The 24,777-nt window shown below is 42.6% G+C and overlaps 1 protein-coding gene across 5 annotated transcripts in view; it reads right to left on the minus strand.

The window, feature by feature from the left end:
* LOC143182437 (uncharacterized) overlaps window positions 1-24,777 on the minus strand; it is a 282,085-nt gene that overhangs the window by 75,868 nt on the left and 181,440 nt on the right. For all 5 annotated transcript variants that reach the window (XM_076383419.1, XM_076383418.1, XM_076383420.1 and 2 more), the window contains exon 2: window positions 15,252-15,375. In XM_076383419.1, coding sequence (XP_076239534.1) covers window positions 15,252-15,375 — 124 coding nt within the window. The remainder of the gene's footprint in view (window positions 1-15,251; window positions 15,376-24,777) is intronic.

The following is a 24,777-nucleotide window of genomic DNA, read 5'->3' on the forward strand; positions in this document are numbered from 1 at the left end:
CTGTAACTTTGCGAAAAAAAATCGTATCGACTTGATTCTTTTTTTAAAATCAATGGGAAGAATTGCAGTATATGCTCCTTTAAACGGTACCCCTGGAAAAAATTTTTGCGAGTCCCTACTTTTTGTCAAACTTTGCAATTTGCCGTATTAAAAATTGCCAAATTTCACGGGATGCACTGACTTGGAAAAATTTTTTTCGGTAACATTGTTTACAGGAGCATAAAATTGGAATCTTCCTCTTCAATTTAAAAAAAAAATCAAGTACCTACGATTTTTTTTCGCGAAGTTACAGCACTTTAAAGTAACCCTCGCAGTTTCGTCATGTATTAGTACTACCCCCTGTGCTGTCAAAATGCAAGGGTTACTTTGAAGTGCTGTAACTTCGCGAAAAAAAATCTTAGCGACTTGATCTTTTTTTTAAATTGAAGAGAAAGGTTCCCACTATATGATGCTGCAAACTGCATCTCCAAAAAAAATTTTAACGAGTCCCTGCATTTTTTCAAACTTTACAATTTATCGTACTGAAAATTGTCAACTTTGCCGTGATGCACAGGCTTGGATAAATTTTCTTCGGAGATGCCGTTTCCAGGAGCATAAAGTTGGAACCTTCCCCTGTAATTTACAAAAAAAATCAAGTCGCTGCGATTTTTTTTCGCAAAGTTACAGCACTTCGAAGTAACCCCTGCATTTTTGTCATGTGTTGGCGCTAGCCGATGGGCTGTAAAAATGCAGGGGTTACTTTGAAGTGCTGTAATTTTGCGAAAAAAAATCGCAGCGACTTGATTCTTTTTTTAAATTAAAGAGGAAGGCTCAAATTTTATTCTCCCGCAAACGGCATTCCCGAAAAAAATTCTGGGAAGTCCGTGCATCCTATCAAACTTTGCAATTTTTAATACGATAAACATGTCCTCAGATTTCAAGCCCTGCAGTAGTACAGATGCACTAATCTTAAAATTCAGGCATAGTACCTTATAATCAAGACTTCCAATTGTACATTAAAAGAAAAATTTGAAAAATTCAATTGCAAGAAAATGGTCACACGGAGTATCTTTAATTTTGAATATTTCACACGTTACGAATCACATACTCTTAGAAGCTTGGTTTTCCACTTCCCTCGCAATTGAAGTGAAAATCATCGATATGACGACATTAATAAAACGTCAGTCACATTTGCGTATCTCACGACTCAATCCTTTCTTCGTCCTTCCTTCGGGTGGCGGAGGAAGGGCGAAGGTCGCGGTCACGCGATAAAATAATTAAAACGTCCCTACCCCTTGCGAGCTGCGCGTCGACGGTGAAAAGGTAATTATTATTCTGTCAGAGGGAGACATGGAAAGGGGAGCGCGAAGACGAAGAAATTGGAAAACCAGCTCGGGAAACCTCGAACAAGTTCTTTAGAAAAGGGTCGTTAGAGGTCTAATAAAAATTGAACGAAATGGGGGATGAAAGATACTGATAACTACTTAGCTGAATAACGTGGAATTATATTCTCTAGAAAGAGTAAAAAAACACGGTTAACTCTGCAGATTTTTAAATAACTTTGAGGTACTTTTTCACAGCACACTGTATTCACTAAAAATTCTACCCCACGCAAGATAACTCTGTCATTAACTAAAACTATCTCCAATTCTATCTATAATGCTCTGTTCCCACCACAACCCTTCACCCCAATATTCTACTACCCTCTATCATTCATAGGCACAATGAAACTCGCACACAAATAACACAACACTAACTCTTACCCCAGACAGCATCACCTCGAAATATCCAGCGACCACCAATATCCCCAAAATGCAAAATCCCAACACGGTAGACATCCCCAAGGCAGTGTGCGACAGAACAAACGAAGCATCGAAAAATCCTGGAGAACGTGAACCGCGGAAAGCACGAGACAAATCCGCGGGATGGAAGGTCCAGGCTAACAAGCGAGTCTACGTCGAAAATTTAGGAACCCGAATAAACTGCGTTTCCACGCAGACGGGGTGGTTCGTAGGGTGCAGAAAAGAAGTGGAGCGCATGAAAACGTAGCGGAAACGAGGATACCGTGGAAGAAAGAACGAAAAGAAAAGGAAGGGCTTAATATCGTGTAACGTAATTTAAAAGTGTAATTGCTCTTGTCATGCTCGACGCTGAAGAGGAGGGCCAAGGGCTGGACAATGGTTCGGTCCCTGGCGCGGCTACCAGCGTAATAAGTTTTCATGCAAAGCGAACGCGGATTATCCAACCGTGAATGTGGCTGGGAATTATATTTCACGGGAGGAGGAAGCAGACTGTTACTGTTGCCATCTCCTTCCCTTTCGCGACCCTTCCCCCCACCCCTGCCCACCGTGCCTGGGGATCCTCTCTGTCGCGGTTCTGACTCGGACTTGTCATAAATTACACGGGCGAACCGGGGCCAACGACAGGATTCAGCAGATTCCAGAGGAGACCGTAACTTTCCGCCCCTGCGCCGTTTTGTCCTCCTCTGCGCACCCTTGTCTGACTCGGGCACAGGTGAGCCAGCTGGGTCTACTGGAGACGATAAATCGTGGGCGATGGCTGAATAGCTAGTGGATGGCTGAAGAGCTTGTAAATGGTTGAATGGGTAGTAGATGACTGGAAGAGCTGCTGGATGTAGTAGTCGGAGAGGGGTGGGAGAAATCGAATCAATTTGGGGGTGTTGAGAGAGAAGCTTTCTTGAAGGGTAGATTAGCAGTCTGTTTATGAGGAGTTTGTGTACTCTGCTTGAGAGATCTGAGAGGCTGTTGTGATATAATTATAGGGAGTGGTTTGAAGTTTATGGTGAAGTTATTTTTCTAGGGGTTGGGTGAAGCAATTTTTAATGAGAAATTGATTGTGTTAGGAATGTGGAGGATTGAAGAAAATAGTAGTGATTAAGGTTCTATGAAATATAGAATTTGATTTTGAATTTTTTTATTTTAATGTTTGCTATGTATCTTCACTAATATCTGAATCATTAAGAATCCTTAGAAAGACACGACTGCCTACATATTAACAAAAGCCCATCAAATTAGCTTAAATCATGTTAACAGCTCTGAGACAGCTTGGATATTAGCAAATCTATTCATACGCAAATGCAGCAGCTAACAGCTACTCCTCCCATCTACGTTTAATCATCCCCATTCGCATGTCAATTACATAGACACTTTCCTACGTAAATATTTAAACGCGTATACCCATTACAAATCTCTAAAACCTCCATTAGCTTCTTCTTCTCACCATAATAAACCCCAAACCATCTACCCAACTCACGAACCAACTCAAAAAACCACTTTTACCTAAGGGTTTAGATGGCTGAACTCTCAAACCTTACACCTCAATTAAATCCCACAGACAGTCAACACGTGTCACTCCTAATTCCCCAACAAAAAAATCCCTCAATAAAAATCCCCAATAAACTACAAATTACACAACATTATCGCCAAGTCAACAAGGTAATTTATCACGCGACCAGTTCCACCGGTCCAGTCTGCATCCATCAAAGTCCCGATCCCAGCCGCAGCCGATTGATTCTCATTATCGCCTCTCAGACGAAACTACCTCCATCGACAAATACTTATTAGAATTCGACGTTACTTTCTATCTCGTGGCTCTGAGATAAGTGGCATGAACTTTACCACCAGCAATAACTAAGGTAGTTCCATAAAAGCTTAGAGGGTGATAATGTTAAGGCTACTTTTCTTCTTTGATTTTTAAGGCTGTTCCAATATTTTTTAGTTTTGTCAATGAATTATCCAGGACACTATAGTAATCAAAATAATCAGCCGTCGCGTCTTCAGTCTCACTTATTCACCTTTCAGACAATACGAATCCTAAAGCTGGGTCTACACTTTGGGTCTACACTTTGGGTCTCCACTGGGTCTACTCTAAAAAGTTATATAACTTTTTAGAAAGTTAACTACTTTACTTATACTCTAGAGAGTACATCTCTCTTTTCTATCTTCTAAAAAGTTACATAACTATATTACATAACACAGTATAGACCCATCTTAAGAATACACCATCGCTGACACACTAACCATCGATGCTAGATCGTCGAACGAGCTGATTAGATTACCGCTCCTTGGATGGTGGCCGATTAAATCCTCGCCGAGTGCAGCGTAAAAAATGATCGGGGGAAAGCCGTGGCGCAAGTGACCCGCGAGGCGATCGTTAATGCGATTTCAGGCCGGCGGTGGTTATCTCGCGGGAGGGGTCGGAGGGCGCGACTGCACCCCGCGGCTGCAGCAGGGGCTGCACCGTGTCGGGGGTGGCGGCAGAGAGAAGGGCACTGCCGGGGACACTTGAGGTGAATGTTTTGCGAATGGTCGGTAGATGTCTGGTTTGCTCGAGGCTGATATCGACCTGGGTCTCGAGTCTGGAGCCGCCGCCTTCGACCCCTTCCCCGCCGATTCACCACCGGAACAGGCCGACTCTCCACCACCAGCTCATCCAACACCGACATCAAGAGGCTTGTTCTTGCACCGCTCAAAGTTCATGTCCGTTTCATATGTTTCACCTCACTCCCCTTCTCCCTTCTTCTCCTTCTCTCTCTGCTTTTCTCGCTCTCCCTCTTTCTCTCCTTCCCTCTCCCTCCCTCTCACCCCTTTTCTCGCTCTCCATTTCTCTCCCTCTCTTTCTCCCCGTCTTCCCACGGTTCACCCCTGCGGCGATTCGTCTGCTGCGCCCCCTCGCCCCTCTCGCGGCTCCCCTTCAACCCCTCGACTGTTCCACCCTTGTTCGTCTGCTGAACGTCTCTCCTTTAAACTCCCGGGACTTGCTTAGCCGCGGCCTGGCCGCTGGCTTATCACCCCTTGCCCGGCGACCTCGACCCGCTCCCTGTTCGATTTATCCCTCTGTTGCTCGCCCGCTTCGGAGGGGACGATAGATACGTGACCGGTTCCTGGCCACGCCGATTCAATCCCGTGACTCTCGACGCGAGCGTCTTGGAAAGGGGGATCGGGCGGGACAGGTGGAAGAGGTCTCGTGGGGGATTTTTGCGAGAGGAATAAGGGAGGATTTGTTTGGGGAAATGTAGTGTTGTTGGGGTGGAGGGTCTTTTTTTTGGAGAAATAGGGCGAATTTGTGGTTTAGAATTGGAGGAAGGGGGAAGCTGAGAGTTTGAGATATTGAGTACTGGAGGATCAGAGTGGTTGAGAATTTGTGTAAGAAGGGTTTTCAGGTTTTCGTGCTTGGGTGCTGGGAGAGTTGAATATTTAAATTAATAGGTTGAAGATTTGAATATGTAGATAGGCACAGAGAGACTTGAAGAATATATAGAGGTTTGAACAATTGAATATTTGTATATTAGAAGACTTCGATATTTGAACACTAGGATATGTGAAAGTCCTGAATATTTGCATATCAAGTAAAATAGAGAAGTTGAATATATATTTGAATATCTATGCAAACAGAGACTCTCGAAAATAATTTTACTACACCCAACTCTCCCCAAACACTACTCAAATTCTATCCACCAACCATTCCAGCCCCTGAATCGCTCTCCTCGAGCCCAGAAAGATCCAGCAGAGTCTCAACCCACCGCAAACCCAACTTTTCCCCTGAAATCACTGTTCCTTTCGCAGCCTCCTTGGATCCGCCACGAAAAGAGCTACGTGCCATCAGAGGAGAGGATATTCCCCAGCCGTCTGGCGGGGATCTCGCTCGTCAGATGGGATTTCCTAGGCGAAACGCAGGAGCACTGGTCTCCCATCGCGTGAGAGCGGTCCGCGGTCTTATTCACCGCGGTCGCATTAACGTTCATAAACTTTGAGCGTATCCGATGCCATATTTCAACTTAATGAGCGCAATAAATTTATACGTCGCGGCAGACTGGCAGGGAGACAGGGAGATTGAACGACGAGGGGGATGGTGGTCGGGTGACCCGAGAGAAGAGAGAAAGATGGCGAGTGGGCGGCGGGAGAAAAAGGAGAAAATCCACGGGAAGACGTTAAAAAGAGAATCGAGGAAAATAAGGAGCGTGAAAAGTGGCGCTGGACGAGGGGCAAGGGATGGCAGGGGCGATGATTGGAAATGAAGAACGTTCCAGCGAGGGCGGGGTTTTGAATTGAAAAGAAAGAACTATCGCGGGGGTGAAGTTAAGAGGCGGTGAAGAAAATACAAGGTGTAGGAGCAATAGATAACAAGGCCAGGTAATTGGAAATGAAAAACGTGCTGGCGAGGCGGGAGGAAAAACTGCGAATTAAAAGAAGGGGGAACTCTGCGAGAGAACTACAGGCACGCGAGATGTTGAAGAAAATAATGGAGAAGGGGGAACACGGTACAGGGAGGTGAAAGGTGGATGGAAGTAACAAGTACCAGTAATTGGAAACGAAAATAAAAACTCTGGCCGGCGAAATGGGGTGAAATTGCGAGCTAAGAAAGGGAGAAATATCGGCGAGCGAGGGGGGAGAGTCAAGGGTGAAGGAGGGAGGTACACGCACAAGCGACCAATATCCGTTTTTATTAATAGAAATTCAATTTGAGCTGAGCAAGCTCGGCAATTCGGAGGGAATCGAATTACCCGCGGAATTATCGGCAATGCACGATATCTGAGCGCGGTCTTTGCACGTGTACGCGAAATCTATGGCCTGAGCACGTTTTACACGTCAAGCACAGCTCGTTACACTGGAAGTTTCGTCGACGATATTTCGCTGCGCGAAAATGCTGCTGATTTAATTACGTTACTGTCGAACGTCGAGACAGCTAATTGTCTATTTGCTAAAATGCTCCGAGATCGTGTCGTTTCGAATATTTTTTATCTCTTTCTCCTTTCGATGCTGGATACAATTTAATACGATAATTTCAATGCTATAGTGAGTACTTGAACATGTAAATAAATACATAAAGACTTGAAAAATTTAATTTTTGAATATAGAGATTTGAAAAATTGAATATTCACATATTAGAAGACTTCAATATTTGAACACTGAGATATGGGAAATTTCTGCACATCAGTGTACTAAAATATTTGAGAACTTGAATGTAGTCTTTAAACATAGACACAGTTTAGAAAAATTTCAAGGGTGTATGTATCGAATAAATCAGTTCCTGGAGGACACGAGAAATTGCACTATCGCGAAGGACAAAGTCCAGGGATTCCTCCCAGGATTCCATCAAGATCTCAGAGACAGAGGAATATCTCGAATCCAGTTCCCCAACAAAGACGCAAACGGAGCTGATAAGATTCCGAGTTCGCGATGCACTGCACGGACGGTCATAAAATTCCTGCGAACTGCATGAAACTCGAACGTCTCGGCGTCGCTCTTCATCCAGTGCCGTTTGCCGATTACAAAAGGAGGGATCCGCCGCGAGACCCTCCCCCTCGATTCTGTTCCTTTTCTCGGGCGAAAACTTTGTGGTTCGCCAGTCAGGGACCGGATCCTTTTCCACCGAGACACCGTACAAGATTACTTTCTTTGTACAAGCTCGAAGTTCGTTTCTCCGCCGATAGCTGCAGTCGATTACAAAGAGCGCCTCGCTCTTCGAGGCCTGGCCCTTTTGTGCCGCGGCTTCTCCTCGCTTTATCCGCGAAAGTCCTGCCTCCCCCCTCTACCCCTCGCTCGAGCACGACGAGTATTCCTCTGCCTCTGTGTCTCTCCTTTGCGGGAATTAATCGGCGACGGATGCCCGCCTCCGATGCGATTGGAAATTAAAAATCGTCGGGACGGTTAAAGGACGAGGGCTTTGACGCGGCTTTGAACTAGCGTCGCCGGCGGAGGCTGTGTCTTTGTGTGAAGTAGTTTCAGATGCACCCTCGAGGGACTCGAGAATCGAAGACTGTTAGGGGAGGTTTTAGACAGTTGAATTTTGGGGGGAAATATTAAGCATTGAATTTTAAAAATTTTCTACAATATGGCAGAATCTACTTAGCTATAGTAAGCAGAAAAATTAATGTTGGTCTATAGAAATCTGAAATTAACAAATGTTTAATACTAGTTAAAACAGTAGAAGTCTCAATACTTTTCAGGTAAAAGACTAGAATCTCAATCTCTATCTAAGAGGACTATAAGGCTACTCTAAGAAAAGATTTCTCGACTTCAACTGAGAAGGTAAGATCGCAGCAGAGAAACAAGAGGACCGATCATAAATCCGTTCTCGTTTGAAGGAGTCCCGACCGAACCGAAATGGCTTGCGGCGACCGAAAAGGGAAAGGAGAGGGGCCACAGAAGGATGCAAATTCATTAAAGCAAATTACTTACGCACGGGCTTAAACAAGGCGAGCTCGATGTAATAAAAGGGTGCTCGCTTACCCTTTGTTAACGTCACGGTGCAATTCGTGCGTTCGCTTAAGCACTCGCTAATACATCCGCCGGGACAGAGCAGAGCCATTCGGGCCCGTGGCGGTGATAATGAATAGCGACAACTCCATAAACTAACTCCGCTCTGTCTCTCTCTTTCTATCTCTTGAGAGACTCGGAGGCAGAGGAACTCGATACCGTCGAGACTGGATGCAGCAATGACAAACACGATGTCGAAGTACGGAGCGAGATTAGAACTGATGCTGGAGCGATGATATTACGACTGCAGTGGAAATGCATTTGCTTTCGAATAACTGCTATGTAGAATTAAGAGCAAGTATTTGTGTAGGATAATACACTGGTTAAAAAAATTATAGTACAGACAAATTTTGGGCAAAAATCGGCTAACTTTGACTGGCGATAACTTCGCGAAAAATTATCGTAGGATCATGATCTTTTTTTTAAATTGTAGCCTGTAGTCTTGACTGTAAGGTACTATGCCTCAATTTTAAGTTTAGTGCACCTCTACTACTGTAGGGCTTGAAATCTGAGGACATGTTTATCGTATTAAAAATTACAAAGTTTGATAGGATGCACCGACTTTCTAGAATTTTTTTCGGGGATGCCTTTTACAGGAGCATACAGATGGATCCTTCCCCTTTAATTTAGAAAAAGAATCAAGTCGCTGCGATTTTTTTTCGCAAAGTTACAGTGCTTCAAAGTAACCCTTGTATTTTGACACCACATGGGGTACTGCCAAAATATGGCAAAAATGCAAGGTTTACTTTAGAGTACTGTAACTTTGCGAAAAAAAATCGTAACTACTTGCTTCTTTTTGTAAATTACAGGGGAAGGTTCCAACTTTATGCTCCTGTCATCGGAATCTCCGAAAAAAATTTGTCCAACCCTGTGCATCACCGCAAAGTTGACAATTTTTCAATACGATAAATTGCAAAGTTTGAAAAAATACAGGGACTCGTTAAAATTTTTTTGGGGGATATCGTTTACAGTGGCATAAAGTTGGGACCTTCCTCTTTAATTTAAAAAAAAGATCAAGTCACAGCGATTTTTTTTCGCGAAGTTACAGCACTTCAAAGTAACCCTTGCATTCTGATAGTACAGAGGGTAGTACTAATACATGACGAAACTGCAAGGGTTATTTTAAAGTGCTGTAACTTCGCGAGAAAAAATCGTAATGACTTGATGTTTTTTTTAAATTAAAGCGGGAGGTTCCAATATTATTCTCCCGTAAACAATATCACCGAAAAAAATTTTTGCAAGTCAGTGCATTCCGTCAAATTTGGCATTTTTTAATACGGCAAATTGCAAAGTTTGACAAAAAGTAGGGACTCCCAAAAATTTTTTTCGGGGGTACCGTTTAGAGGAGCATATACTGCAAGTCTTTCCCTTCATTTTAAAAAAAGAATTAAGTCGAAACGATTTTTTTTCGCAAAGTTACAGCACTTCAAAGTAACCCTTGCATTTTTGCCATATATTGACACTACCCCATTTGGTATGAAAATGCAAGGGTTACTTTGAAGTGCTGTAACTTCGCTAAAAAAAATCGTAGTGACTTGATTTTTTTTTTAGATTACAGGGGAAGGATCGCATTTTATGCTCCTGTAAATAGCACCCTCGAAAAAAATTCTGGGAAGTCCGTGCATTTCATCAAAGTTTGGAATTTTCGATATGATAAACCTGCCTTCATATTTAAGGCGCTACAGTAGTAGCAGTACACTGAAATTAAAACTGATGCATAGTATCATACAGCCAAGACTACAAGCTATAATCTAGAAAAAAGATCAAGATCCTACGACGATTTTTCTCCGCGTTATCGTCAGTCAAAGTTAGCCGAGTTTTACCCAAAATTTTTCTCAGCCACAATTTTTGCTCCAGTTCCAAAATCTACTCCAATTTCACCAACAACCAATTACCCAACTAAAAGCCCCCCTCACCGAACATTCCATTTCAACAACCCTCCAATTTCTCAATAATTTGTCTCTTCTATCGCCCCCTCCCTCCTTACCCACGTTCTCACCACGAACGACGTAACTCCACCGAATTCCCAAAACAAACCTCTCATTGTCTCCATCGCAAAGTTTCTCGGACGTGCAGAAGGTGGTGCGCCTACGTGAAACCGAGAAATCGCTCCGTGGCTCGATGATTCCGTGGCGGTGTACACGCAACAATAGGCGGAAACGTCGAGCGTTACAAAAGGAGCATCGCGCGAGGGAGAGAGCGTCGGGACAGGAACGGGGCCCGGTGGCCCGATAAAGAATCGCCTCTCTCGAATCAAAGGCCCCCGAGGAAACGTTTTCTGCCTGTCTCCCGCATATGGTGGCCAGATTGCCGCGGATAGTTACGGTGCCTGACCATTGTAATTGGGTATTCGCGGACACGAATGTCTGTTGCGCTACCGATAACGATCGGTCCCGATTTTTCGGCGCTCCATCGAGTTTCCAGTCTTTATTCCCGCGCAAAGGGTCCCGTTTTAATTGGTCCCGTTTCGGCCCGGATGCCCGCCAATGGACACACTGCGCGATTAATTGGACGCGCTGAGAGCCTAGAACAGTCTTCGAGGAACGGGCTTGACTTTGGGGTTTTGGGGCTTTGTGTTCTGGTGTGCTTTCATTGCTGATTTTGTACAGCAATGAACGCTATTGGAGTTAATTCTAGAAACTTGAGAGTATTTAAGAATTATAAGGGATTTTTTAAAGTACTAAAATATTTAGAAAACTCTACAGGCTCAGAATTTGCAGAATGAATCAGTAAAAATAACGTTGCAGACAGAAAATTGATAAATTATTTTCCTATTAGTGGAATATTTTTTATTTTTTAAAGTGGAAGGAGGACATTTTGAAATATTAAGTGGGATTTTTTAAAATACGAAAGCAGAAAAACTTGCATTGCAGATGGAAGGTTAAGAAAAGAAACATTTGTATTTGACCATCAAACCACTTTCCTATCGCAAAGTGACAAAACGTTGTAAGAAATAGAGTGAAGTCAAAGATTACACGATATCCGTATCCAGCAGTCCGCCTGAATGACGTTATCAATATCCCCAGCCAGCCTCGTTACATCCTACACGCGATCATGCCCCAACAATTCAATTAAACTCGTCATATATCGTTGACTGGCGATAAATGGCCGACATCTTGGCAAACGAACGAGCCACGCCGCGATTATGGTAATCTCATCCCCCATCCCTCGATATATCAGCCTAGACGTTATTCAAAGGCGTCTCGAGCACGAAGCCAAGCCTTTTTCCAAGGGCTGCCGATTTCACTCTGCGTATACCAGTTTCCCCTTATTTCCCTTCCTCTTAGTCTGTGTTCTTCTTCAAATCACGCGATGTCCAGACTCCTGGCAGCCTTATTGTCCGCGGCTAGATAGGGAGGTTTGCATTGCAGATTCAAGAGACTGATACAATCTGGTCGGCCTGCTGCCAGGAGCCGAGAAATGTCTTGGTTGCGAAAGTACTACGCAATGAGAATTCGTCTCGATGAGGGGAATTCGTTATTTATGTTGGGAAAGTGGAGACATGTTGAATCTTGTAGGTACAGGATTTGAGACAATGTGATGCTGGACTTAATTTTGACCCTTACTGATTTTTTATTTTAGATAGTCTAATATTTTCTTTAAAATAAAAATTCAACTTATGGAATCGCATTAAAAAATTCCAGAAAAACCAGTGAAACACTTCAAGCATCCTGAAGCTATCTCAAACCAGCAAAAAAGACATAGTAAGCTCCTGGAATCCGCACAGGCCACAAACATGTTCCACCACCAAGCAAATTCCTCGTCAGCGCTGGAAGCACGCGCAGCAATCAGGCACAGCTAATCGAAGGCCCTTAATCCGCCAACAGGATCAATAATTCGACATGTCGATCGAAATCGTCACCAGAGATCGAGGTTGAGCAGAGGCCGCGATAATTGGTCGATAAAAGCGATAAACCCAGCCGTGGCGAGATTATATTGTAAGTGGTCCGCGAGCAAGCTGATATGCAAATGATTATTAATTATTACCGCGTTGATCGCCGTGACGTCGACGGGGCCCAGCGTAGCAGAGCTTCGACGCGCCTATGAATCCTCTCCCTCCCCGTACACCGATACGCCGAATGATAAAGTTTAATTAAGGATCGTATTAACGCAGCGTGGATAGAAACGCGTCGGGGATGGTAAGCAACCGCGGCTGAGTGAGCGGTTACCAGAGCAGGTGCACGTATAATTACACGTTTTCCTCCTGTATCGTCGCATGCTACCGGAATAATTAAGCAAAACTGATGAGAGGGTCGCGCCCCCCCTCCCGCGACCGACAGTTTCGTGAATTTTTAATTTGCGCACCGATGCGCCGCCATGCACCCTCCAAATTAACGTTGTTAATGCCCCCGACGTTTCTGCGAGGCTTATTGGCGCGCCGATGATAATTACGCTCGGTTAACCGGTTAACCATCTCGCCCCCTCTCGCTCCGCCACGCCGCCTCCTCGCTCTTTCCTCGACGAGAGTAATCGTTTGTTGACGGGGCCAACTCGCCCCCCTTACGCTCCCCCTTGCGCGCTGCTCCATTCCCCACGCTTTCGTTTTCGTCTTGTTTCCCGCGGCCCGGCCGGAACAATCGTTAGAAGGTTTACGAATGAATTATTGAAACGAGATCGAGATAAAGGGAGGGCCCGGGCGAGCCTGAATTTTTCATTACGCGCGTGCATGCATAATTCGACGATCTTTCAGCGATCCACGCCGGTAGCGCGGTGTCCTGAAACTTTAACGACACGACGGTAATAACCGCGCTGGATCGTTATAAATGACGCGTGCTCCTTTTTCGATTTGCCGCGCCGCGGCGGTTTTCGCGTTCGCTGGAAATTATGACGATGGGGTGTTGGCTGAGCGGAGGGTGCAACAGTGAGTGTTGCGAGTTAATATTCATTTTTTATGGTAATGGAGATGCATAATGTTTTCGACGATTCAGAGGTTTTTGGGAAATTCGATCGAGAGTAACAGAAATGTTGATTTGTTTGCCAGTGGAAAATATGAGAGCTTGATTCAGGATTTTTTTTTATTATGCTTCCAAGAGTTGATGAGAAGAAAAATATATTGATTAAATGATCAATTGGTTGTACAATTGTCTAAGGAAAATTGATAGTCTAATGCCAAGATTTCCTTTTTTGTGCATGCTGAGAAAATCTTATTAGAATGAAGCTACGGTTGCATAAGACCATTTGTTGTTAGCTGTTTAAAATAATGATTAAAGAAAGGTTGCAAATATGGTAGACGATAGAATATAGTGACTGAATACAAAGAAATGCAGTTTTAATAAAATTCTAACGTCAGGAAGGCCCCAAAATGCTTTATTGACTCATGTCTGACCATATACGGGGTTATACTACTTGTTCCCCTTACTAAATACGAAAACACTTTTTTCTTCCTCTTTAAACACTATTTTTCATTGAACTATTGTATCTTCGACTGTGAGAGATTGTCTTAGCTATAAAAAAGGAAATTCTAAGTACAACTATTTCATAAATTTTCATACCCTTACCTAAAAAAAATGTAATATACAATCTGTCTACATAATGTCCATCTAAGGAACTGAAAACCGCTAAAGCATGTTTTATCTAATTTTAAAGACACTAACATACAACATTCTTACTCTTACAGCCTACACATTAGAGTTACCAATAATGAAAAATTGTTTGCAAAATAGCAAACAATTTCATTCAATATTTCCACATTATTACCGAAGTTATTTTTTAAAAAATGCGTATCTTTTCATTAGAAACATCGTATTTAGAGTAATTACTTCACCCTAACACTCCACATAAAGATCTTCTACACTCCCCAAACTAACAATTCTCACCCCAAAATCAACTCTCCCTCAAAACCCTCAAAATCCACATCAGCAAAGCTACTCAACTCTCATAACAGGCTGCTCAGCAGTCATCCCCTGGCAGCAAATCGTAGCATGAGCCCTCAGGGTCGATGTTCGTGGCATCATCCGACGCAAAAATGCAAAACGCATTTTGAAGCGGGTCGTCGATTCGTCGTGAACACGCGATGCAAACGCGCGCGCATTCCCTCAGCATCATCGCTCGCGCAGCGTCGAGTATTGACTCATTGCAAGCGAGGAACGCCAGCAAAGGAGATCTCCTCGGTCAGATTACGACAGCAGCATCGCTCGTCGTTTTGCCCAGCGGCCTACGATTTACCCGCGCGACTCTTCGACGTACGCTGCTCGAAGAGATCTTTACGAGCCTCCTACCTTCGCTTCACGTCGCGAACTATGTCCAACGCTTATTTGTATCGCGCGCGGCACCTTAAATCGACTGCTTTCCCCGCGGAAGAGACGCTGGCTATCGATTCTCGAAACGAGATATTGTTCCTGGGAGGATGGACTCGATGGTTTGTACTTTGAGGAATAAATGAGGGGAAATGACGACGTGAAGAGGCACCATTGTTCGCGGCGGGAAATCTGCGAGGGATTCTAGAGGCTGAGTGAAAGGTCACTACGGTGCAGAGATGGGAAAAATTTTAAAGCTTTTGTGAATGATTTTTCGCGGTGAATGCTTGAGGGGTTGTAGTGACGAGTTATAAAAAAGGGTGAGAATTTATAGAAAAAATTTTGTTTTCGTGTTTGCATTAATGAAACTGATGTAACAGAGAAATTAAATAAAATGAAGTATTGGATTTGGAGACTTAAACGAAATAAAAAGTTTGCTATTTCTCATTCCTCGAAAAATAAGTTTCAACAAAATTTTCTTCAGTATTTCCTTATTAAATATTCATGAAAATAATTAAAGTAATACTCAACTCTGCAACGTGGAGACCGTGTACGAAAAAAAGTTACTATGACAAAAAAAACAATTTTACATCTCTCTGTATCGTGTGAATATTATGTTACAGAATAATAAAGCTTTAAGCAAAAGAGAGTCAACGTCGTGTATGCCTGTATCACAATAATTGCAGTAATTTAATAGCGGACAGAAGGTACACGAGACCATCGTGACTTTGATACGATAAAAACGAGTGGTACATACCTTGGGGTCGAAGTTGAAGACCTGTTCAGGTTTTAGCGGGCACTCGAGGCCGCATTTGCAGGTTCCCACTGTCGTCAGGTACTCCTTTAGCTGATCCAGCGAACCCAGCGCTGTGCTGCTTGGACTGCAACAGAATGCAAAACGAAATCAAGAAAAGCGAAGTAAGAAGTGATCGATGGAGGATAGAAATACTCGCAAATATACAGACATAATCATAAATTCTCACACTCATAATTCATAACAGCAAACGTGTTTCTCGATTAATCCACTACATCATAAACTGAACTAATCTAATTCGACACACGAGCAATTACACAGGAATATTACAAATCACTATTTTTTAAAATATACAAAATTGCCTAGCAGCGAACTAATGAAGTAGGATTAGTGTAGGATGTGTAATGTGGATATAAAATGTAAATTGATGGTAACAAGAAATGTGTGTATTACTGATGAGATAACACACTCGATCAAAGAGTTACTATCATAATCGCTATAATATTTCTCTAATTTCATTTATAAGTTTCAATTTTACAAAACTCCCAGTTCGATCAAATATCTCGAACACTAAAGTTCAATTATTTGAACCACCTGACCCCAATAATCACAACTGCCTCAATTCTTTCCGCAACAGAAACTGCAATCAAACTACCAAAGACTCTTCCTTAGGAAAAATAAAACTTTCCCCTCTTCATTTCATTCCGAGCGCGTTCTCGCGCGAGACCTCAGCCAGCGAGCGATATCAAAGATAAATTAACGAACTCGTAAAGATGGTGCAGCAGGCAAGGGAAGAGGGTAGTCGATGGTTTCGAGGGGTTCGCCAAATAGGCGTTTCATAATTTCACCGACCGCGTCGATGAAGTGGAAGGAGACGGTTTATTACCGACGGACACTGGTCGTTCGCCGAGGCTGGACAGTAATGGTTTGAGGACGTTTGCCCAACAACCAGCGAATATAACACGCAGGGGATCTTTGCCAATAAGTCAAACTGGTCCTGAAGAACTGAAATGGTATCGTTGTCCGCAGACGGATGAATTACTGCGCCACGTTTGGGTTACTGGCACGCTCGCGGCCAACATGTTTCACGACGGCGTCAAACTGCGATATTATTAATTACGATCCCTGTGACCGCCATTAATCAAACATGCTTAATTTAATTATCTCGAAATTGGGGAGGAAATTGGGCTACTACATTACAAAACTCCCTTCAAGTATTTTATTCCTATCTACATCAACTGAAGAGTTAATAATTGAGTACCTAAATATTCATAGGAATTATCGTTGCATGTTTCTAAGTATCGATAATCTTCTCTGTTGAAATTTATGATATTAAGTTAATCTCGATAGCTGCCGTGTATGTGTATGTAGTGTCACAGTGAAATTACTTTGGTATGTTGCCTGAATATGAGCATGTACTTTTTTTAATTATAACTTTTTTTATGGTAATCCTGTTGAGGGTTTTTACACTTTAATATTATACGACCCTCCTATGAGCATGTTCTTTTTCTGTTTTTCCATCTGTAAAGAGCGTTTATCTACTGTGTATTATAAGAAAATATAATAATTCTTACACAAGTAAAAATTGTGCCAATTATTTCCTAAAACACTCTCTATTCACAATTCCTCCCTCTTCACCCGAAGATAATCAAAATCCCCGAAGATAATCAAAATTTCGGTCCGAATCGCGCGTAGGCAGGTGAACTCCGGGAAATAAGGCTGGCCAGGACGTTAATTAGCGCGAACAATCTTCACGGTCGAAATTCTGTCGAGGTTTTCGGCCTCGTTAGCAATTTCATTTCGCCCTGCCGGCGGGTGTAACTGAAATCCCGCAATTAATCGAGGAACACCGCTCCCCGCGACGAGGAAGAACGGTTGATCGCCCATCGCCCTCAGACGTCGACTTAGCCGAGCAACTAGAATACGAAGGGACGAATGGATCTTCGGCGAAACGGCCCCCAGGAATCAACCAGCTGAAACTGGAGGCTGCCACGCCGCTTGTATATTGATTACCCTATAGAGGGACAGAGAGACTTTGTTTCAGGGGTACTTTGCAGCTTCCTAAACTAATAACCCCAGGCGCTTCATCCCCGCGTTAGAACCTCGGGGGAGGGCTCGCCTTTGCCCTCCCGACACCCTCCCGCTCGACGCCCCCGACTCTTGCTTGGGAATTCTCTTGGCAATTATTTCCCGTGACAACAAGACGAATTCGTGTAGCCAGCTTCTCGCGCTAATTTCAGACGGATTCGATTTGCTCGCGATGCTGTAGGCTGGGATTGCTTCGCGGTTTGGGGAATATGCATTTTCGATTAGGAAAGCGAAGTATAAGGAGTTGAATATTTGAATACTAAAACATGTGACACTTTAAATATTTAAGAATTTGAAAATTTAAAACTTTGAACATACGGGGATTTGAATAATCAGATAATAAAATCTGTTACGCTTCAAATATTTAAAAATTAAAAAATTTGAATTTTTGAACACATGAAGATTTGAATATTTAAATACTGAAATATGTCACTTCAAGTATTTGAAAATTTGAATCGATAAACATACGAACACGTTCAAATATTTGAATTACATAAGACATAGGAAAATTTAAAATTCAGAATATCTAAAAATTAAAAAGTTTACAAATCTTCCAAAAAAACCACTTTGAAACACTCCTCTTCCACAGAGCAGAATGCCTACTATTAATGCCACTCGAATCAACCACGAAAACTATCTATCAACCTAAAAAGCACATTCGTTCGGTTCCAATTTTTTGCACGAAACTCGCGAGGCCATTTGGACCGACATGCCATCCACTCTCGCGTTTGTCCATGCGAACGATCGCGAGTTACCGAGCAGGTAGAGTGTCCGCGAGGCGATCGAAATTGTTAAGCGTACAGCGGCGAAACGAAGATCACGGGTGATAAATCGTCGAAGGCAGGTCGCAACGCTAGATACACACACCGAGGCGTACCAATTGGAATTGGCTCGTAATTCGTGGCCATTCCGACGGATGGCTTCACCCCGATAATTACTGTTCCGCGATAAATTTATGACAGCAATAATTTACGCGGAAACTGCGGCCGACTGGCTCGATAAAGGGCGATTAACTATAAAACGAAGCCACGTTCGACGATCCTTCGATGTGGCACCCTATGACACGTACTCGTCTCACTTCATACTCTGACCAACTTTTAAATGTCGTTTCATGGAAGCTTCCTATTTCGAAACTAAATATTGTGGATCTAAATGTGATTATCTAGATAAAGTGTTTTAATGTCCCAGTTTAGAAATTATACTTCCTATTAAATTATTGAATACATATCCTTAAAATAAATATGGTTATTTCATTTAGTCGTAACATGTCTATGTTAAGACTAAAGCGGAAAATAAAGGTGTCTGACTCGTGACTCATTCTACTGCCGGCATGTCATTAGTCAGATACTGCGGTATCAGTAGAATAAGTCCTCAAGTCAGACCCATTATATTTCTAGCATATTCTGAGTAATCAATAACTTAGAAACACAATTTCGATATTTTGTATTTTTTTCCTATTTTGACATACCCCTAGAATCATGTTTTAAAATCGTCGACATCAGTTTGCCTCCTAGAAGACTCAATTCTCACACATAATTCCAATTCACTGTCCAGTTCATCTCCTAAAAGACTCAACTTCCGAAGACTCAACGATTCCAAAAGATAGAACTCTCCTCGAATACTCAACGACCATTCACTGTCCAATAGCAGAACGATCTCTCAAGCCACCCGAAAAGTGCAACACCCCCGCAACTGCTGAAGGCAGCAACAAACCGTTCTCGGTTTCCCATCGCGCAGAGGAAGGCACGTCGATGCCTCCGCACGAAAGCACCGCCACAAATCAATAATCCCATTCGCGAGATCGTTCGTGCCCGATCAATTTCGGTGTCCATTACGCTTCGAAGAGAGCCGTCTCTATCCGCGGGCCTGCGGGCGCGATATTATCCGACGAGTGGCGAGGGGGGAGACCTGGGCCAGGCGAAGGGGCGAGGGGGGCGACGAGGGGGCCAGAATAATTTTCGACCACGAAAAGTGAAACGTTAACGGCGCCCGATCACGAACCGCTCGTTTCCTTCGGCTGTTTTGCACTTTTGTGCATGCGAGTCGAACCCGATCGGGACCCGAACCGGCAAACAAGCCGAGCCGTGGCCAGGAAGGGGTCGAGGGGGGAGAGACAGGGAACCATTTCGCGAGTCGGATCAGGCGCAGATTGCAGTCATTTGCCGACATAAATTGCACGGACTAGCGATCCGCTCGCGCGCGGGAACGAGAGACGTTATGCGGTGCGCGTCGAAAATGCCTCGGATCGAGAAAAAATCGAAGCTTCTCTGTTTCGACCGAGGAACACGGCGCTACGCGACGCCCCAGGCAGCGTTCGCCGATTTTGCCCTGGCTGGTGTCAAAGGGTACTTCGATGCTTTGATCTTGGAAGAGGCTTTTGGAGATGGATTTGACTGGGATTTTGGCGATGGTTTGGTTGCTTTTGGTTGGGGTCCTTTGGGAGATTCGAGTTATGGGGAAGCTTTTGATTTTGGAGTATCTTGTTGGGGGTGGATTTTTGAGGATTTTTGGTTTAAATTCCTGGATGGATTCAGATGACTCGTTTTAGAGTATATGCGAAGAAAAATGATCTTAGGTGGAACCTCGAAGATTGCAGGCTTGAACTCTGTAAAGCACCACTAGTATTGAGGTTCTTCTTTACAGAATAGTCGAAATTTATTAGACAGATTTGTGTAAACTCTTGTGCATCCATAAGATCTGTACTCATCCCCCTAACACTATACCTAACTCTTCCTACCTGTGTATAATAAACGATCAGATATTTCACATTCTGAAAAATCCTGTTCGACGTAGGATAAACTGAAACCAAAGGCAATTTCTCCCGTGGTCTCTCAACCGATATCATTGCCATCGTAAACATAATTCTAAGCAGAGATAAGCGTCAGAAAGGGAGAACCGATAACTGTCGCGGGCACAACGCAAATAATAACAAGTGGAACAGGTTTATGCTTCTTCCGTGCGCTAAGTTACGAGCAAACGTTCTAAACTTGCAAACGTCCGCATGAATATTTACGACGGATTTGTTTCGCCCGTGACTAGGATCTTTCCCAGACTTTTTACCGCGGAACTACGCTACACCAGAGTCACGACTATCAACGACAATGTACGCATTAGCCGATAAGATAATCGACTCGCCGTTCCGAGCCACGTCGATAACAGGGCATAGCGTGAATTCTTCCTGAACGTAGGCATAGGTTATGCACGTCGCGGTAGCGGTGATCGCGTAACAATGGAACAATGAACCTTTTAGAAGAACATATGTCAGCGAAAGATAGGGAAATCTTTCAATTGTTTTCTTCTGATTCGAAGAGTTTAAATGAAGGCATGTTTATCGTATTGAAAAATTGCAAAGTTTGACAAACTGCACAGTCTTCCTAAAATTTTTCTCGACAATAACGCTTGCAGAGGCATAAAATGTGAACCTTCCCCTTCAACTTAAAAAAAAGATCAAGTCCCTATGATTTTTTTTCGCAAAGTTACAGCAATTCAAAGTAACCCTTGCATTTTGCCATATATTGACACTACCCCATATGGTATCAAAATACAAGGGTTACTTTAAAATGCTGTAACTTTGCGAAAAAAAATCGCTGTGACTTGATCTTTTTTTTAAATTGAAGAGGAAGGTCCCAACTTTATGCCACTGTAAACGATATCCCCACAAAAAATTTTACTGAGTCCCTGCATTTTGTCAAACTTTACGTTTTACAGTATTGAAAATTGCCAAGTTTGACAGAATGCACAGACTTGGAAAAATTTTTTTCCGAGATATCGTTCACAGGAGCATAAAGTTGGAACCTTCCCCTGTAATTTCCAAAAAGAATCAGGTCGCTGCGATTTTTTTTCGCAGAGTTACAGCAATTCAAAGTAACCCTTGCATTTTGCCATATATTGATACTACTCGATGTGGTATCAAAATGCAAAGGTTACTTTAAAATTCTGTAACTTTGCGAAAAAAAATCGCTGTGACTTGATCTTTTTTTTAAATTGAAGAGGAAGGTCCCAACTTTATGCCACTGTAAACGATATCCCCGAAAAAAATTGTAGCGAGTTCCTGCATTTTGTCAAACTTTATGTTTTACAGTATTGAAAATTGCCAAGTTTGACGGAATGCACAGACTTGGAAAAATTTTCGTCGGAGATGCCGTTTCCAGGAGCATAAAGTTGGAACCTTCCCCTGTAATTTTCAAAAAGAATCAAGTCGCTGCGATTTTTTTTTCGCAAAGTTACAGCACTTCGAAGTAACCCCTGCATTTTTGTCATGTCTTGGCACTACCGATGGGTTGTAAAAATGCAGGGGTTACTTTGAAGTGCTGTAACTTTGTGAAAAAAAATCGCTGCGACTTGATTCTTTTTTTAAATTAAAGAGGAAGGTTCAAATTTTATTCTGCCGCAAACGGCATTCCTGAAAAAAATTCTGGGAAGTCGGTGCATCCTATCAAACTTTGCAATTTTAGTCAAAAATTTTCTATGCCATAATTTCTTTGAGTAGTATATTTCCCAAAAATATATTAAAATGATTTAAGTCCTGTGGATTTCCGTCTTTCTGAACTCTTATTTTGAAGTAAAAAAAATTCTTTTAATCCCCTTTCCTTTTTCTGAGAATATAAACTCTATATTCTAGATCTCGATTAAGACCTCAACTCGATTTCTTAAAAATGTTATACAGCTCGTATTAATAAGATCATATTATCTCGAAACTGATTATAGGAATAATATTTCTAAACAAGCATGACTAGTATAATTCAAGATTGATTTAGAAATAATTGTTTAATAGCTGGCACGGCTGCACGTCAGAACAGGTAATAGTTTTCAATAGCGGCGTATTCATTCTGCAGATTTATCGTTGGCACGTGAAATGCTGTTTATAATACATGATCGATCATAAATTTGCATATTAACGGGCAGGAGCGAGCGCTACTCTGTTTGAAGCCCGTCTGGCAACAAATGACGACGTTAAATGACTATTTGTATAGATAGAAATAATTAACGTTTGTTTGAAAGACCGTCCCGCCGAAGCGAACGATGAAACAGTGTTTCGAGGACAATTTATCGCAGCCATGGTATAACTGAACCAAAAGGTTCAGTTTGACGCGTACAATTTCTCAAAGGTGGAGCAATACATTTGTTATCACAGAAACATTGAAATAAAATAATAACATTGCACGGAGCGATTCCATGAAAAATATTTATTTTATCCCGGCCAGAGGATATTTATTTCCGTGAGCAGTTTAAAATTCAAACTAATGGATACAAACGCCCAGAACCAAGTCTCGACAAGAGGAAGCAAACAATTGATTTAAAAAAAAAAAAAAACAGACACAAACAACTAAATAAAAAGCCTCTTAACAGAGATATCCGGTTACAAAGCACTCTGAATCAGTTGGCAAGCAGAAAAAATATTAAACAAAGGATAAAACAGAACACGACACTCGCAGAGCTTTTAGATTCGCTGACAGGCCGAAAACAAGGCCGATAATTAATCATCAGGAACAGGTTTCCCGTATTTAATTACCATAGCTTCATATCTAAATTGCCAGCTCGATAAACGCATTATTAAACGCATCAAAAAACGACAGGCAATCAGAGCCACAGAAACGAACAAAAATTCGACCAATTGACGATGCTCATAGAAAAGAAGAAAAAGGGAAAAAGAGAGAAACGCGCGAGTATCCTCCGCTCCTTGTATCGCAGAGACACGCTGGTAATTCGAATCAGCGCGATCGGTCGCGACACGCGATTAAACTAATTTCAGGACACGCGAGCACGCGGTGTCGTATTTTATTCGAGAGATTCAATTACAGCACGCCATGGGCCACCAGCCCCGCCAGCGAGCAGACATAATTCTCCGTCGGTCGGAAGGCGGAGTTGCTTAAGCGTGAAAACGGCATAATTCCCGCGAAAATTTAGAGCTTTATTTACTCCCCGCAAATGGAATTTCCCTGCTCGCCCCCGTGGTCGTCCAGGGGGCTGGAACGGGGGGATGGCAGGGGGAGCAGGGGTCCGTCGTGCCTCAAATAAAAGAGATTTCTCCCGGCGGCGTGGCCAATAAACAAGGCTTACTGCCAACTTTACGACTCCTGGGGCCCAGGTGCTCGAAGCACCCCTATGCGTCAGCCTCTTGTTCCAAGGAGCTTATCAATCGGTCGGGAGATGCAAACCGCCCGTGCACGTCGGAATTACGACAAACGACCGTGCAAATCAGCCCCGATTTCCTCCGCAGACGCCAAGGAAACGCCGCGCTTCCGTCTCCTCGAGGCAAATTTTATGGCTCTTTAGCGATCCGTTTAATGGCTGATGCATATGCTCGGGAAACGAGGGCGGGATGCTGAGTGGGGCCTCTAACGAACTGCTCTGATTTCGCGCTGATACGACAGTTCGCGATAGGAAGTGATGAGGAGGAATTTTTTTAAGTGGGGCGTTTTAAGTGTCATTTACTCAATTGAGGTATACTGGCTTGCATGAGTACTTGGACACTTCCAGATTATTGCAATATGTAGAATACAAAAACATCATTCTTTATAAGGTTTACAAGAACTGATAAGAATAATATCTGATAGCAGTTAATATAAATAAAAAAGTGTAGGTGTTTTATGAACTTATGCAGGGTAGTATGCTGCTTAACATTTTTAAGTAAAAATTGACTAACTTTGAGTGACGATAACTCGGTGAAAAATCGTCGTAGAATCATGAACTTTTTTTTAAATTAGAGCTTCAGATCTTTACTTTAAGATACTGTAGCTTGATTTTAAGTTCAATGCAATCCTACTATTGTAACCCCTGAAATATGAGGGCATGTTTGTTATATGAAAAATTGCAAAGTTTGACAAACTGCACAGTCTTCCTAAAATTTTTCTCGACAATAACGCTTGCAGAGGCATAAAATGTGAACCTTCCCCTTCAACTTAAAAAAAAGAGCAAGTCGATATGATTTTTTTTCGTAAAGTTACAGCACTTCAAAGTTACCCTTGCATTTCTGTCAAGTTTCGCCATCATCGACGATACTGAAAGTGCAAGGGCTACTTTAAAACGCTGTAACTTTGCGAAAAAAAATCGAAACGATTTGCTCTTTTTTTTAAATTACAGGAAAAGGTTTGATTTTTATGCTACTACAAATTGTATTATCGATAAAAATTTTTGCCAAGTCTGTGCATCCTGGCAAAGTTGGCAATTTTCAATACAGCAAATTGCAGAATTTAGCAGAATGTGGGGACTCTCTAAAATTTTTTTCGGAGATGCAGTTTGCAGTGACATAAAGTGCGGACCTTCCTCTTTGTTTTAAAAAAAGGATGAAGTTGCTGCGATTTTTTTTCGCAAAGTTACAGGACTTCAAAGCAACTCTTGCATTTTTGCCATATATCAGCACTATCTGTTCTGCTGTAAAAATGCAAGGGCTACTTTGAAGTCCTGTAACTTTGTGAAAAAAAATCGCAGCAACTTCATC

The sequence above is a fragment of the Calliopsis andreniformis genome, chromosome 8 (genome assembly GCF_051401765.1).
Source record: "Calliopsis andreniformis isolate RMS-2024a chromosome 8, iyCalAndr_principal, whole genome shotgun sequence".
NCBI lineage: Eukaryota > Metazoa > Arthropoda > Insecta > Hymenoptera > Andrenidae > Calliopsis > Calliopsis andreniformis.